Genomic DNA, 16265 nt, shown 5'->3' with positions numbered 1-16265 from the left:
CTTCTATGAAATTTTTATCTCCCAGGTAAGCCATGGACATAGAGAGCATTCTTTTGACTTCTTGCCTAAAGAGAGCCACAGCAAACCCAGAGGTCTATGTCACGACCTGAAAACACCAATACACTACATACAAAGAACCCATCCTGACAGACACAGGATTAAGATGCTGCTTCTATAAAACAAAATTTGTACACACAACAGCATGTACATCACAGAGGCCATTTTATCATCTGGATGGTCTGGGCTGCCCCAGCATCCATACAGCCTAAAGGGTGGTCAGATTATGTGGGAGACATTTGTGGGATAACAGTAAAGTGATAGAGGTTGTATGACTATGGCTGTGCAACAAGGACAAGGACTTTTACAATGCTGGTATACATGCTTGAGATCACCAGTGGAAGACAAACATTAAGACAGAGAATAAGACTATTATGAAAACTTGCTACGTGCTCAGCAATGACGTACAAGTTTTCTGTGCAAATTTAATATACTGTTCATTAATATCTGGCTGAGAATAAAGAACAGGAGGTATTATCTCTCTGACTGACCCTGGCATCTATCATCCAACCCATCTTGTTTAAAGTAATGTGTTACTTAAAACTAGACTGGAAACAAGAATGTAACAGATGCATATAATAGGTTACATAGTAAACACATCCATCAGGAACTGTTTTGTTTTTTTGTTTGTTTGTTTGTTTGTTTTTGTTTTTTTACTATTCAGCCTACATTTTCCCCTTTTTAAGATTCCTTCCTATTTCTACACAATTTTTCTCCATCTTTAGTCTATTAAAGCACCCACAGATTTATATTAATCAGTTTATCATTAAACAAACCACATGTTCATACTTCATATGTTTATCTGTTTCTCTTTATACTTCTGTCGTGAGTAGGAGTCTACTCTGTGATCTACCCACAAACATTTGTAAGTACACCCATGATTTAGGTAAAGTTCTAATTCCATGGTCATTTTGTGGTGGCCCCACCCCTCAGCACTGATTGTGGAGAGGCCCCATGCTTCAGTGCTGACTGGGGGGAGAGGGGCAGACAACAGGGTGGCTACCATCTTGATTGTTGGCCACCCTTCTTGGATCCCTGCCCCTTGGCACTGATCAACACAGAGGTCCTGGCAGGGGAAGGAGGGGGCAGCCACCATCTTGTCTGCTGCCTTTGCGCCATCCTGCCAGCTGGCACCTTCCCCTCCTGGCAGGGAGAACTGCTGGCTCCCACTAGGAAGACAGCATTTTGGTTTTATTCAGTTTTTCTTTTGAATGATTTTACAGACAATCATATATTTTGCAATTTCCGCAAAATCCATGAAACTGTAAATTAAGTAGGTCCGTACTCACAAGTCAATTCCTTCAGCTTCCTGATGATTTCTGCTGCTCTCTTACAAATTCCCTTTGGGTTCTATTGTATTCTATATAACAAAACAACTCTATTACATCCGATTTACCTATTCTGTTTTCTACCCATGCTTTCCTTCCTATTGGACTAAACAGGGGGAAGTACATGGCAACTTTTTCTAGCTTCTTCAAACTGCAGAAGACATTTCACAAAGGATACAAAAAGAAAACAGGATCCTCAGCAGAAGTGCTAGAAAAGGTGACTGGAAAAGCAAACACCAATGTCTGTCTGGGTCTGCAGGCAGCCCTATCGATTAAGCAAGGAAAGAGAATACCTTCTATATAGGGGATTAAACTGCAGATATTAACAGTCACTTATTTCTAAACCACAGCATCCTCAGAGGGATTTAAGGTACTTTAACTTCTGTACATTTAATAACATTAATGGAATGAATTAAAAATTACTTAATTGATCTGCATTTCCTGAGTGTCCCATGCAGACAAGTCCTTAAAATCATGAAAGTGGTAAAAAGGAGCCCACATACAAAATCACAGGTATCTCCTGATCCTAAGGCCATGCAAATGTTTATTTCATACAATCTTGTTTAACAAATTCAAAAACAGTCAACTATGAGACTACTCCATTTGGAAAGATGCCAGTTTAGTTATCAATTACATTATTATTTTATTATTGTTTATTATTATAAAAGACCTCTAAGCCTGAACAATAAAATCTTATTTGACAATTTATCTTGCATATGGATTTGCAGATTGACTAACCACAAAAAAGAAGCCACTGGTACAATCCAGTTGGATGCTGTTCCCTGTATCTGCTCACTGAATAGACAGCACAGGCAATTCATATATTAGGATGGAAATAAGTGAAGCTGCATTTAATATTTTTAGCAACATTTTAGTTTGTTGGAAAGAGCAGACCCACTTGATAATGTCTGACTGCTTACAATTTGAATTTTATCAAGCTTATTCAGGAAATAAGTGTTTAGTCAGTGCTTTAAAATTAAAAAAAAATAATTCCAAACTGTTCAGGTCTGACAATCGTTTCAGACAAAATAGACTACAACATGAGGGGAGTTTTCCCCTAATTAAGTCCAACTATCCCAACTTCATGTTACATATTTCCTGACACCTAATCAACAGGAGTAGCCTGTATTTACATGTAAAGCATTATTTTTAATATTTGACTTCTAAAAATAGGTCTTCTTCAGTTTACACTCTGAATGGATAAAGTGAGTTAATACAAACATACTATTTGCCTCTAATGTTAATGATGATGATTCTGGTTAACATCAGATTAAATTTAGTGAAGTTGTATTTAAAAAGTAACACGTCAGCATGTACAAGGCGTACTTTAAAAACATTCGAAGTCAGATTAATGCAGTTACCTGAAGGCTCCATAAAGCGGTCTGTACCAGCAGACAAATGAACAAGGAGTAAAAAGCAAGAACCAGAGGATACTCAATCCAAAGTCAACCCCTCGTCTAGGATCAACACAAAACCAGGCCAAACACCCAAAGATATTTAGAAAGAGTGTCACTGCATGGACTGTAAAAACAAAACAATTAATTTGTATTAAACTTTGTATATGCAGAAAATAAGTCAGTGGTTTTCAACTTTTTTTCATTTACAGACCCCCAAAAAAGTTTGGAATGGTAGTACAGACTGCTTTGGAAATTTTGAATGGAGGTTGGATATTTGAATTGTAAATGAGTGCATTCACATACTTCTGACTGATCATAGCCATCTTTCACAGACCCCTTTAGACACAGCCTGCAGACCCACAAAGGTCCACAGACCACAGGTTGAAAACCACCGATTTAAGCAGTACTCATGTTAAGATCTTTTAAACAGATAAATCCACATTATTCTTATATCAACATCCCATCTCTAATATGCCAGTCTACTAGTTTTACAATTTGTTAACTTTGGTTAAGAAAGAACTCTGAGTGTAAGTTAGTACTAGGCACATACAGCATGGACAAAAGTTAGCTTTCATAAATATAAAACATTAAGCCCGAGACAACAGATAGTAGGATTACTACTGCAAGTGAACTTCTGAAAGCCCTCTCAACTGCAGCAGCTGGCACTTCTACAGTAATTACTGGATACAGATACTTGCAGATATCATCTTATGCTATTCAATTATTTCCTCTGGAAGTCAGACCAGTAAATATGCATAAGAATCTCACCTGCCCTATAATTAGATATGCTGAAGGCCTATGGTGTCATAGTTATTTTTTAAAAAGCCTTCTTATAAACTATACAAAGAAGCCGGAATTTAGTATATGCTTGCTACGTGAAAGGAAAGCATTACAAAAACTCTTTTCACTAAAATGTTAAGGTAGTGTTTCAAATGGAAAAAAGCAAAATAAATTTCTAATGCAAACATATTATTTCACAACGAAACAAAGCTATGAGGAATAATTCTCTAAGTTAATTCATATTGTAGGTATGCGTTTGTTATGGGTTGGGTTTTTTCGTTTTTTTACGACAGGCTTGAGAACTCTACCATTTTACCTTCCCTCTCACCTGTTCTCTCAGCTCTAAAGCGTCCAGCACTCTAGTTTACAAAAGCTATTAGATGCTAGACTTATATGCTTGACTAAATATATTAGAGCAACATTATGACTGAAGAATTAATGAAAATGTATTTAAGATTATTCCAAACAGAGAAAACACAGCGAGTAACAGACATTATAACCCTTCACCCCATGCTGCCATGGAACAGCAACATTGCATGCAATGGTATTGGCTTCCAGAGCAGCAATTCTCAACCAGGGCCCCTTGAGATCCTTTCAAAGGGTGCCACAATGTTAGCACTGCTAGGTGTACAAACATGATTCACAAGATAAACCCAGAGATTTAAATAGGAATCGATAATGTTAAAAACACATTCCAACTTGCTGTGGTCTTTTTTTATTTTATTTTATTTTTTTAACTACAGGAAGTGGAAACTAAAAGCTCGCACTTTCCAAGGGATGCCTCAAGCCTATCCAGGCACGCCTCAAGTCTAAAAAGGTTGAGAAACACTGTCCTATAAGCTAAAAAGACACCATACTTGTGTCAGTTCAGCATTGTTCAGTGACCAATTCAAGAACAATTTTGCCAACTCAGGGGAGCCTTTTGCCCTTGTGGATGCTGTGAAAATTATAATGACATGGCATTGTCATATCAAACAATACTGGAAAGTATCTTCAGTTTTTTTCCCCTCCAACATGTTTTTTCCTAAAATTCATGGAAATATTTTTAATGTTTACATTAGCTTCTGACAAACTGCCTACAAAACCTTATGGCTCTCTAAACCAGGTAGTTTCTAAGGTGCCATCCCGCCCTGCCTTCTGCCCAATTGTTATATTATATTATTGATTATGGCATGCTATAAGCCTGCTAGCTTTTCAGTAGACAAGCAAGTGAAATGCTTAAAGTTCTGTTTTTGTTCACAGTTACTTAAAATATAATAGCAGAAAAGAACTGTTAACTATTAACTGCACTATCCTCTGAATTAAAGGATGAAAGTATTCACAGCTCCTTTATCTTGCTCTGCAAAGGTCCCCAAATTTCAAGTTAGTCCTATTTCTAAAATACGTAAGCAGAAAATCTGACTATAAATGAAAATGTTTTATGAGTTTTCGTATGCATTATGCTTTTTTTTTTTTTTTTAATAGAAGTCTGAAAAAATCTTGTGCATTTCAAAATTTATATATATAGTGGTTGCTTATTTTTTTTTTTTTTTTAATAGAAGTCTGAAAAAATCTTGTGCATTTCAAAATTTATATATATAGTGGTGACTTAGGTTTATATTCTTTTTGGTATATATATACACCAAATAAATAAACTGTCACAAAGAATATAAACCTAAGTCACCACTATATAGCCTTCGATGGATACAAGAGTTTGCAGACAAATTTCAGAACCTGAAAAAGTGTACTACTCTAGTTACCACTGGAAGACTCTCTAAGCTAATGAAAGCTACTATCACCCATTTCTGCAGAGCTGAACTTCCAGATAAAAGTTCAATTTATAAACTTTGCAGTTAAATCAATGCAGAAAGGAGCTGAAAACAGTTTAATTATCTCTGTTGATGATCGCAGCAGTAGCAAAGTGAAGCTTAAAATATACTGGTCCATTCCCCATAATTAAGAACTTGTGAACTGAACTACAGCATCATTTCCATTATACCTGTGCAAGTGACCTAGATTTTCGAGTAGATGCTGCCATTAGAACAGGGGTGGGCAAAATGTGGCCCACAGGCTGAATCCGGCTCAGCGAGAGATTTGGTCCAGCCCACGGAAGGTCCCTCGGTTCTCCCTGACCCAGGCACAGGGGGCAGCTTAAGCTATAGCACACAAGGCTGGTCCCGCTGCCCCCAGGGCGTGCAGCGGGACTGGGTCAATGCAATGGCTGAACTCCATTTCCTGGCAGCCCCAGTGACAGCAACTCCTTCCAGCTGCCACAGCCACCAAACCAGCCTCACTGCCCTGCCACCCCAGTCCATCTGCCCTGCACCCACTGCTGGGAATGGAACCTCCATGGTCCAGACACCTGGTTGGGCAGCTGAGATGGGGCCATATGCAAGCAGCGAGCTGTGTCTGGGAGCAAGACAAACAGGCAGGGCCAGGAAGACCCCAGGATCTTGGGGTGGTGAGTGTGGTGCCGGGGGCACACTCACAATCAGCTGCCCATACAACCCTGCAACAGGCATGCATTCTGCAGGCAGGAGTGTGCAGGGAACAGATCACAGCTCTACCCCAGCCCCATACTATCACTACCCCAAGATCCTGGCCCCGGCTCCAGATGCAGCTTCCCATCTGTCCATGGCCCCATCGTGTCTGCCCACCCACATACCGTGCACACACAGCTCTCAGCCAGTCTCCATGGAGACACCAGGATTGTGGGACACTGACAGAGCATTGAGCCAGGGCTGATCCCATTCTGCAGGTAGGGACATGCAGGGAGCAGGTCACTTCTGCCCTGGCCCCATGCTGTCACCACCCTGCAATCCCAGGGTCTCCATGCAAGGAAGGCACACAGCTGGATGGAGAAGATGGGACCATAGCCAGGCGGGGAGCTGTGTCTGGGACTGGGGCTGAAATCCTGGGGTGGTGACAGCGCAGGGCTGGGGCCCAGGTCAGAGCCACAATCTGTACCCTCCATGCCCCTGCCCATGGAACTGGTGCCCACTGCAGGGGTGTACAGGCAGCAGATCATGGCTCTGCTCTGGGCCCCAGCCCTGCGCTGTCATCATCCCACAACCCTGGCCTTGTCCTTCCATAGTTTCATAGTTAGTAGGGTTGGAAGGGACCTGAGCAGATCATCAAGTCCGACCCCCTACCATGGCAGGAAAGAGTACTGGGGTCAAACGACCTCAGCAAGGTCATTGTCTAGCCTCCTCTTAAAGACCCCCAGGGTAGGAGCCAGCACCACTTCTCTTGGAAGTTGGTTCCAGATCCTAGCCGCCCTGACAGTGAACTCTGTGAAGTAGTGCCACCTGATGTCTAGGCTGAATCTACCCTCTGCCAGCTTGTGACCGTTATTTCTAGTCACTCCTGGCAGTGCTCAGGGGAACAGGGACTTCCCCAGTGCCTGCTGGTCCCTTCTGACTAGTTTGTAAACAGCCACCAGATCCCCCCTCAGCCTTCTCTTGTGGAGGCTGAATAGGTTCAGGTCCCGTAGCCTCTCCTCGTAGGGCCTGCCCTGCTGCCCCCTGATCCTGTGGGTGGCCCTCCTCTGGATCCTCTCCATGTTGTCCACATCCCTCTTGAAGTGCGGCGCCCAGAACTGGACGCGGTACTCCACCTGCGGCCTGACCAGTGTCGCATAGAGGGGGAGGATCACCTCCTTGAACCTGCTTGAGATGCATCTGTGGATGCATGACAAGGTATGGTTGGCCTTCCTGATTGCTTCCCCACGCTGTCGGCCCCGCTTCCTCACACTGTCGGCCCATGTTCATTTTGGCATCAATAATGACTCCAAGAGCCTTTTCTGCCTCTGCACTGACAAGAAGAGAGTTCCCCAGCTTGTAGGTATGCTGCTGGTTCTTCCCCCCCACTTCCATCCCACTCCCAAACAGTGCTCCCTATCCCACACACTATGTTTTGGTGAGCTGATGGAAAGGAGGGATGACACTGATCAGGCCCACATAATTGCCCATTCCTGTATTAGACCCACCAATGGTGTCTTCCTTCTAGTTCTGCAAGCCAAAAAATAGGCATCCAGACACTCAGGCAGCATTACCATCAGACTTCACCAAAAGCTCTTTTACTTCTTTTTTTCTGTCTGCCTCCAATTTTGATTTAGGTAAATTTAAGCTCTTTATAATAGTTTTGAGGACCTTTTCCCTAATTTAGCTCTTTGAATTTAGCCCTGGTAACTGAAAAAGAGATTGCTATCAGATAACCTAAATTAACTATTGCTCAACTACAAGGCATAGTTGTACCAGCTATATTAGTTTTATTATACTGTTAAAGAAACTGGTCCATTTATGCCAGTAACACTCCTGCATGTGAACACATCTTTGATACTCAGATGCAGAAGGAAGTTAACAAGAGGCAAAGGGGAGCAGCACACTAGTTTCTCTACAGTAACTGCAAGTGCAGTCCTTGGTAAAGGAAAGCTAATTCAAAGCTAGTTACCCCTCTTTCATGGGAGGCTAAACTTCCCTAGGTTAGCTCTTATTTAACTGACTCCACCAAGGCAGTTACTGTGGAGCAGCTAGCTTGAAATGGAGCCCTGCTACCTTTTGCCCCAGGGTAATTTGTTCACTGGCACATACAATCAGGTTATAGAACTTTCCTGGGCAGCAGAGTCCTTACTGGATGTGAACCTCAACCATAATTAATGCTGTATTAAAATTTTGTTCGGCCTGATTTCCCTTTCAAACACCAAGGCCCCCCCACCACAAGTAAAGTATCTTGCACTACTGCCGCCTGATCTACACCTAATTTTGAACATGAACAGAAGCTCTCACTGTGCAAAACAATCTATCTGCTATCTTTGATGAAGAAAATACCCTAAACATATTGCCAGCAGCTTAAGGGAAGTGATTCTTCCCCTCTATTCAGCACTGGTGAAGCCACATCTGGAGAACTGTGTTCAGTTTTGGGCACCCTGCTACAGAAAAGCAGCAGACAAATTGGAGAGAGTCCAGCAGAGGGCAACAAAACTGGTGAGGGAGCTGGGGGATGTCACTTCTGAGGAGAGGCTGAGGGAATTGGGCTTATTTAGTATAGAGAAGAGGAGACAGAGGGGATTTAATAGCAGCCTTCAACTACTTGAAGGGGTGAGTTCAAAAGAGGATGGCACTAGACAGTTCAGTGGTGGCAGATGACAGAACAAGGAGCTAAAGTCTCAAGTTCCAGCAAGGGAAGGTTAGGGTAGATATTAGGAACAATTTGCTCACTAGGAGGGTAGTAAAACGCTGAAACAAAGTTACCCAGAGAGGTAATCGAATTTCCATCTTTGGAGGTTTTCAAGACCTGGAAAGACAAAGCCTTGGCTGGGATGATCTAGTTGGGGATGGTCTTGCTTTGAGCAGGGGGTTGGACTAGATGATCTCCTGAGGTCCCTTCCAACTCTCATTTTCTATGATTCTATGATAAAAGAAGCAATGAGTCAGCCAGGCTGCCACTCTACACATTCAGTGCCCATGAAATAGAAGAAATGGCATCAGACAAGCTCAGGACAAAGCTAATGAAGGCTGGCCACATTATACAAAGGCAGACTGCACCACAGGCAAAAGCAGCTTCAGCTGCAGTTTTCCCCTTTTTGCCCTCACATGTTTCATCATGTTAAGTCTTCAGAACAAGACAGAAGTTTATAAACACACTTAACCTCCAATAGATGCAAGCTCATGATGGGGGAAAATGGATTCAGAGAGGGCAGTAGGTTACTTCATTCAGTTTGAAAATGGACCCTGTGGGAAGCTGAAAAACACTTTTCCACAAAGACCTGCAAGTTTGGTGGACAGCTAATGATAGTTCAGGTTTGTCCACTCTCCTAAATGAAGTCATTACATGAAGGAAGACACTCTTAGAAAAAGGGACAAACTGTAAAGTCTATTCTTCAGCAAAATAAACCTGGGAGTCCCACCAGAATCAGGATGAAATGTTTGCTTTTGAGGCCAGTTTCAACTCTTGTGTCTGGAGGATATCTGAGACACTCCAAGGAGAGACAGGGTCACAGCACCTGTAATGTCAAAACAGGCCAGGAAAACATTTCAGAAGACCACACTGCTCTCCAGGCAGCCCATAATTTCAAAGGAACCATTTTCAAAGTGGCCCTCCTGACATAGGGTTGTTTAAAATGCAATCAATCTGAGAAGAAAATGGTTGAAGAGCACAGGCCTTTCATACAATACCTTCAGATATGGGATTGGGGCATAAGAAAGCGGGTGCTTACTATTGAGATCTTAAGGTCAGCAGCAAAGAGGGCAACCACCATGTAGTCAGCAAAAAAATCACACAATTTCGCCTATATGTAAAAGTGGAGGGAAGCAGCACCCATATTCAACAGCGATGTAAAAGACAGTTTAGGGGTTGGGGATGCAAGAATACAGACATGAAAACTTGGCAAACACCATCAAGATATACTAATCGAAGGGAGCATGCTCCTGACTGAGGTAAATAAAACTCTGAAGATTAAGAAATCAAGACCTAGTCTGCCAGCAGTTTGGGAATGAGGAAGCCTGCAAGGATATTATTGTAACCCTCCAACACAGGGCCCCCAGCCAAAAAAAAAAAAAAAAAAAGTTTTCACCTATTTTTTGGGAAGTGGGGTTGAAACCCAAAGTGAAAGTAGCTATTACTAAAGGTAAACTGCAGAAAGTCCCACTGCAGTGGAAAGATATGGTAAGCTTAAAAAATAAGAGGACCTACAGCTGGATTTACAGGAACGAAGTCTGTTAACATTCCATTCAGCAGTCCACAGACCTGTGGAGGCCAAGAAGTTTCTGAAAAGCAGATAAATCATGGACAAAGCTGCAAGCCAAAGCAGGCATGATGGTTTCCTAAAACAAGTGCCTCTACTGAAGAAGCTCCATCACTCCAAATGCAAGGATCAGACCATCTGGACATCCTCCCAAAAAGCATGATTCACAAAGCCAGCTCTAATTGAGATGATTTGCTACCTGGGCTGAGAGCACTGTTAAGTTCTTTAACCCTTTTCTTGGCCTGAAGCAGATTCCTCAGGTTTCTTCCTTGTCCTCTATCCTTTTCCCCTTTCTTCCTTAATGTCCCTGAAAAATCGGAAAAAGGCAACACCAGGCTGAAGTAAACAGAGTACCAGGGAGTTCAATTAAAACCTTCGGCCTCCAAGGTGAGTGAGGAGGTTTACTTGAGACAAATAATTGCAGCAAGGCTTCAGAACTTAAATGGTTCAAGTTAGAAGCTAATACTATTTGAAACTCTGTAATGTAAATTTTCAGATTAAATATAGATCTTAAACCTATATCTTACCTACAAAATTACTCTAAAAATTCCTGCAGAATACAATGATGGAGTGAACATGGGGGTGGGGGAGAAGAGTAGGGCAGGGTGGTACCTTAGAAACTAACTGGCTCAGAGAGGCATGAGATTTCTACGCTTTTGCCAATATGGATAATACACTTCTGGTAAAAGTATGCTATACTATACAAATCCTGCTTTTTGAATATTCCCTGGGCCAACACAGCAAAAACACCACCACATTAATTTACCTTTTCCAAGATACTAAATCTGCATCTACTTGTAGGCAAATTATTATATATGCATAATATTTGTAATTAAGGCTACATGTCCTAAAAATGTAAATTCTTCTGTAATTGGGAATGTTAAGAAAAGTTTCTTAAATGGAATTAAGGAACAGCAATCAAGTTTTTAAACTAAAAAAGTGTCTGACAATGAGGACAATATTTAAAAAGGCACACACAAGAGCAGCTCTATATACAAATTAAGGTAATTTTCCTTATATAACATCTAATTATTTTGATTACTTTTAAAATTAAGTTAGAAAGATTTCTGTTATAGTTTTCTGTACCACCTTTTACCAAAATACCTATTTTCTTGCAAAGGGAAAAGCTCTTTTAAAGTGTGGAATCCTGTGCAAAATGTTTTTAAAAAAATGTAAGAAATAAGCCTGTAGTCTCTCAAAATAACAACTGTCCAAAACACACAGATTTTTTTCAATATCCCATTTTACATCGGCTCTCAACAAGTCTAAATGTAAATGTAAAAATAAGGTATATATAATGTTAAAGTTTGAGTAGGCTTTTTTACTTACACATCCACAAATAGTACATAATCTTTACTGTCTTCTGGAATTCTACAGGAATGTCTACAGAAAAATCCTGGTAGAAACATGGACCCACTGGAAGATTCTCAGGCAGAGGTGGCCAATTATTTTTCCTGCCTGCGAGAGGAAAAAAAAAGTGTTCATAATAAAATGTTAGTTTTCTATTTTTCTTTCTGCATACAAAGGTATCTGCTTATTAATTCAGTAATTACTCTGTTCTCAACCAAGTTTACAGACATTACTCCGACAGATCTATTGATAATTTATCCTTAAAAAACAGAAGTTACCAGTAATTCTCAAACAATATGAAAGGTTAACTCTAGAGGTACTAGTATAATGGAAAATAGTTGGAAGGAGAACAGGGTCTGGTTGTCTGTGTAAAAAACAGCAGATATCAGATAGTGTCATGAAAAAATAAAAGAAGTTGTTTCCAAAATGTTTCAAGTTCAAGCAAATGCAGAAGAGATTCCTGAAATGCCCTGAATTTACAACTTGTGTAAATGTCCCTTTTCCAGTCCAGGGGAGTCAAACTCATGCAGTATCACAGGCCAGCTGAAGGTTACTGGGTAGTCTGTGTGCTGGACTGGAGTAGACCCCTCTGTGCAGTGCCCACAGTGACTGCAGAAACCACACATGCACATGGGGCCAGCACAGGGCACTTGCTACCTGAAGCATGGGGGCTGGACCTAGCACTGCAAGCAACACAGAAGGTCTGGCTTGGGGCACCGAAGGCATGCTGCAAGTCATGGGCAGTGTACACCCTGTGCCAGCGCTACCTGCACAGTGAGCCTTGGGGCCTGGACTGGCTGTGCACCCTGCACACAGCACAGGGCAGAGGGGGTACATGCTCTATATGGTAGCACCCCAGACCAGCCCTTCATGCTGGTTTTGACATGGTCTATTATGGACCAGCCTCAGAGCCAACATACAAGGGCAGTCCAGCAGGGTGCAGCATGCATACACACCTCAGACTGCCCCATGATGTATACAGGGCATGCAGCACAGGGTCCAGCCCACATGGCAAGCAGTGCACAAGGCTAGGACTCAGGCATGGGTTCAGCCCAGCAACTCAAAGACCAAATCATATGGCTTCCCAGGCTGAATGCTCGACACCTGTTCTAGTCCATGTTCAGCAAGGTCCTAAAAAACTGGCAAACAAGTAGCACCCTGTACACAGTGTCCTAGGCTAGTGGTCAGCAACCTATGGCCTACAAGCCTGATCAACCTGTGGGGCTGAAGTTTTATTAGTATTTGGCAGCAGGAGCTTTGCCTATATTGCGTTGTCATGCCCTGCAGCTGGGCAGCCAGGAGAAACAGTCAGGGGACAAAAGCTAGGTTCCAGCACCAGCCTGCCTCAGATCAGAGATGGGCCATTATATTCTGCCACCAGAAAAAGTTGATGACTGCTCTCCTAGACTGACTGAGATGACCAGTGCTGAGAAGCATATCTACTATTAAGGGGTGTGCAAAGCAAGTGGTATTCGATTCGGATTTGGCGCAGTTTGGGGGACACTGATTTGATTTGCTGATTCAGATCACTGTTCCGATCTGATTCGGCTGAATCTGAAGATTCGATTCCGATTCAGCGAATCAGCGATTCAGCCATAGACACAGTTTCATACGTTTTTTCTACGTACCTTGAGGTAGCAGGAGACCAGGAAGTAGACCAGAAGTACTTTTGGTCCACTTCCGGGTCCGCTGCCATGCATGCAGGGACCCTCCTGTGCTCCTGGTGGGACACTTCATCCACCCACCATCTCAGTGTTCACAAGCCATGCCTGGTACCTCGAGGTACATAGAAAAAAAACAAAACAAAACATATAAAGCTGTGTCTATGGCTGAATCATCGAATCGCTGAGTCCATTTGGAGGTTTCCGATTCAATTTGGAGAGATCAATGGGTTTCCTGATTTGATCTGGAGATTCAGCTGCCGAATTTGGTCAAATCTCATCCTCTTGTGCCCCTGTTTTCCTCTCAGGCTTTTCTTAATTCTATACCTGTGAGCAAAAAAGACCCAGAACTACACATGGTCATGGCACGGGTTTATGGTTTGAGCTTTCCTTTTCACATACAAATGCAAAGAAAAGCTGTTTATCAAGTAAGCTGTTCTCTGCTATGATGCAGCAAGAAACTCAGTGACAGAGGCTTACACCAAGTTTTAGCTAACTTTTGAAAAACTGTGTTACAAAGTGAGGGTACTGCTAAACAAAGACACAGAACAAGTCACAGCCTGGATTTCCCACAGCATGGCCCAGTTACGAGCTAAAGAAAAAAAAGTACCACTTTATATCACCATAATGATCACTTGTTCATTTTTTCTGTGCCTTTCTATTTATGTTTTATTTTCCAGTGTTCTTATTTATCACTCCTCTCTCACAAATATTCTAGAGATTTATCACATAGCCCTCTGTGAAAAAGTAAGCTAGAGCATTACTTCCATCAGAATTCAATCTGTAAGTGTGGTATATTGAAATTCACAGGTGCATCAGAAAATCATCCTAATGACACTCAAGTTGTTGATGACTAAAGAACATTAGTGTTGCTGTTTTTAATTTGGTAATTTTTTTTCAAAATACTAAACTTATGGCTGAGACAACTCAATGAGAACACCTGACATCAAAGGCTTTCATGTTTTGTCTCCACCTACTGATTGAAGAGAACTATAATCCATGACCCTTGTCCAGGTGTGCAAAAAAGTGCATCGAGTTAACACTATTCAGTCTAATATTGTTTAATTAACCTTAACCCGTCTATCTCCCCGATGCAAACAAAGTCAGTTACCATGACTTCAAATGAATCAGCTGGCATCCTTTCTGGGCTTTTCAATATTGTTACACTAAAAACAATGAGCTAACAATACAAAACCAAGATATACTTCAAGGGGTTGGACCCGTATGGAAGAGTTAAGAAATACAAATTTAATAGAGATGGAAACATCCCCTTTTTCACACAATTCCCAACCTGCTGTAACTGCTATTGCCAAAGCTTCCCCTTTTAATCCTTAAAAACTAACTTCTCTCTTTCCACTAATTGTAAAGGATCTGAAAGTTCCTTCAGCTATACCTCATTAATGCTGATGACTGCAGCCAACTGATATCCTAGCTCAGAGTTTCTCAAAATAGACATACCCCTCATGGTATGAGGTAAATGTTTAGAATGTACATAAACACATCCCTAGCACAAAACAAACTCCAGGCTTCCTAAACACATCTGGAATCCCAGAGTTCCTTGTTCCTCAGGATGTAGCTAAAAGGAACAAGGATATTCCTAAAGACTAGAAGGGACATGAAGGGCAACCAGGGTATGCCAGTCCATCAATAAAACTTACCAGAGATGTAGATGAGGGTCAACATGCAGGAGGGCGAATTTCAGAATTATATACGATATATATTATACACACATATATATAAAGGGCTTATTCTATCTGCCTGGGTGTGTCTGTCCACAATGCTCTATAAATTCCAATAGCTTGAAAAAACAGTAAGGGATAAGCAGACAAGGTTCTTTGGGTGAATCTGATATCTTTTATTAGACCGATTTAAATACTTGGGGAAAAATTTTTTAGCAAGCTTTGGGTTTAAAAACCCTTCGCCGGCTGAGGAAGTCTCTGCAGTTGGTGTGCACTCTTCCTCAATGAAACTTCCATCCAGATGGATCTTCCATCCAGGAAGAGCACACACCAACTGCAGAGACTTCCTCAGCCTGACCAAGGGTTTTTAAACATGGAAGCTTGCTAAAATTATTTTTTCCAACTATTTAAGTTGATCTAATAAAAGATATCAGAGTCACCCAAAGAACCTTGCCTGCCTATGTCCTTAGACCAACACCACTACAACCTACACCCCTGTAAGAGATAGAAGATTTGTGTCTTCAGAGAAATTTGCCAAACCTTTGCATTTGTTTAGTGACCACGTCAGGATGATCCCAACTTCCAGAACTTGGAAAAAAGTTGGAGGCCAAGGCTGTTTCTACTGAGCTCCTCCCAGGAGGGCGCTGAGAGCCCGGCATGGCAGGGTGGGCAGAGGGAGGGGTCAGCTGAGGAAAAGCAGGAACCACGCAGAGGTACGAAGTAGTAGATGAACAGCAGCGGCCCCATCCTGCACCCCGAGAAGGGAAGGAGGTGCCCAAGAGCAGCGTGGAAGAAGCTCGAGGGTGTAGGCGGCTGTTGTGCAGCGCAGAGCTTGCCTGCCCTTGCCCAGCAAAGAGGTGCACAGGCGGCAGCACAGGTGGGTCCACCTCCAGCCCACTGGATAAGAACAAGTGCAGGAAGGGACTGGTATCTTCAAATGTTAAGCCAATTTTGCTTAAGTTTTATAAATATTTATTTAATAAATATAAAAAGTAAAATCTGGTTGTTTTTTTTTATTTGAAATTCACCCATCATTCTTGATGGCCAATTCACTAGTTCACAACTAATGAATAAAGACAAAAAAATCCAGGAGAACTGAGAGATTTGGGAGAGCACTGTAGAAAAAAAGAACAGAACACTTGAAGAAAAAAATAAAAATGAAGAGTGGTGATAGTAGGAACACTATTATTTACTTATGCTTTTTATTTAAAAAGTCCACGCTTTTAAGGATGTGAATTCAGTAGGTGACCAATAAAGTTTTCACTTTTTTTTTTTTAGTTCTGGAAGTG

At 41.8% G+C, this 16265-nt stretch overlaps 1 protein-coding gene across 2 annotated transcripts in view; it reads right to left on the bottom strand.

The window, feature by feature from the left end:
• Positions 1–16265, bottom strand: part of SCAMP1 (secretory carrier membrane protein 1) — a 93724-nt gene that overhangs the window by 31455 nt on the left and 46004 nt on the right. For both annotated transcript variants that reach the window (XM_019517732.1, XM_019517733.1), the window contains 2 exons: positions 11616–11744; positions 2747–2906 (listed from right to left, as the gene is read on the bottom strand). In XM_019517732.1, coding sequence (XP_019373277.1) covers positions 2747–2906; positions 11616–11744 — 289 coding nt within the window. The remainder of the gene's footprint in view (positions 1–2746; positions 2907–11615; positions 11745–16265) is intronic.

This window comes from Gavialis gangeticus, unplaced genomic scaffold, assembly GCF_001723915.1.
Source record: "Gavialis gangeticus isolate Ggan-Ray unplaced genomic scaffold, GavGan_comp1, whole genome shotgun sequence".
In the NCBI taxonomy this organism is placed as follows: Eukaryota; Metazoa; Chordata; order Crocodylia; family Gavialidae; genus Gavialis; species Gavialis gangeticus.
This window is presented reverse-complemented; position numbering and strand designations above follow the sequence as displayed.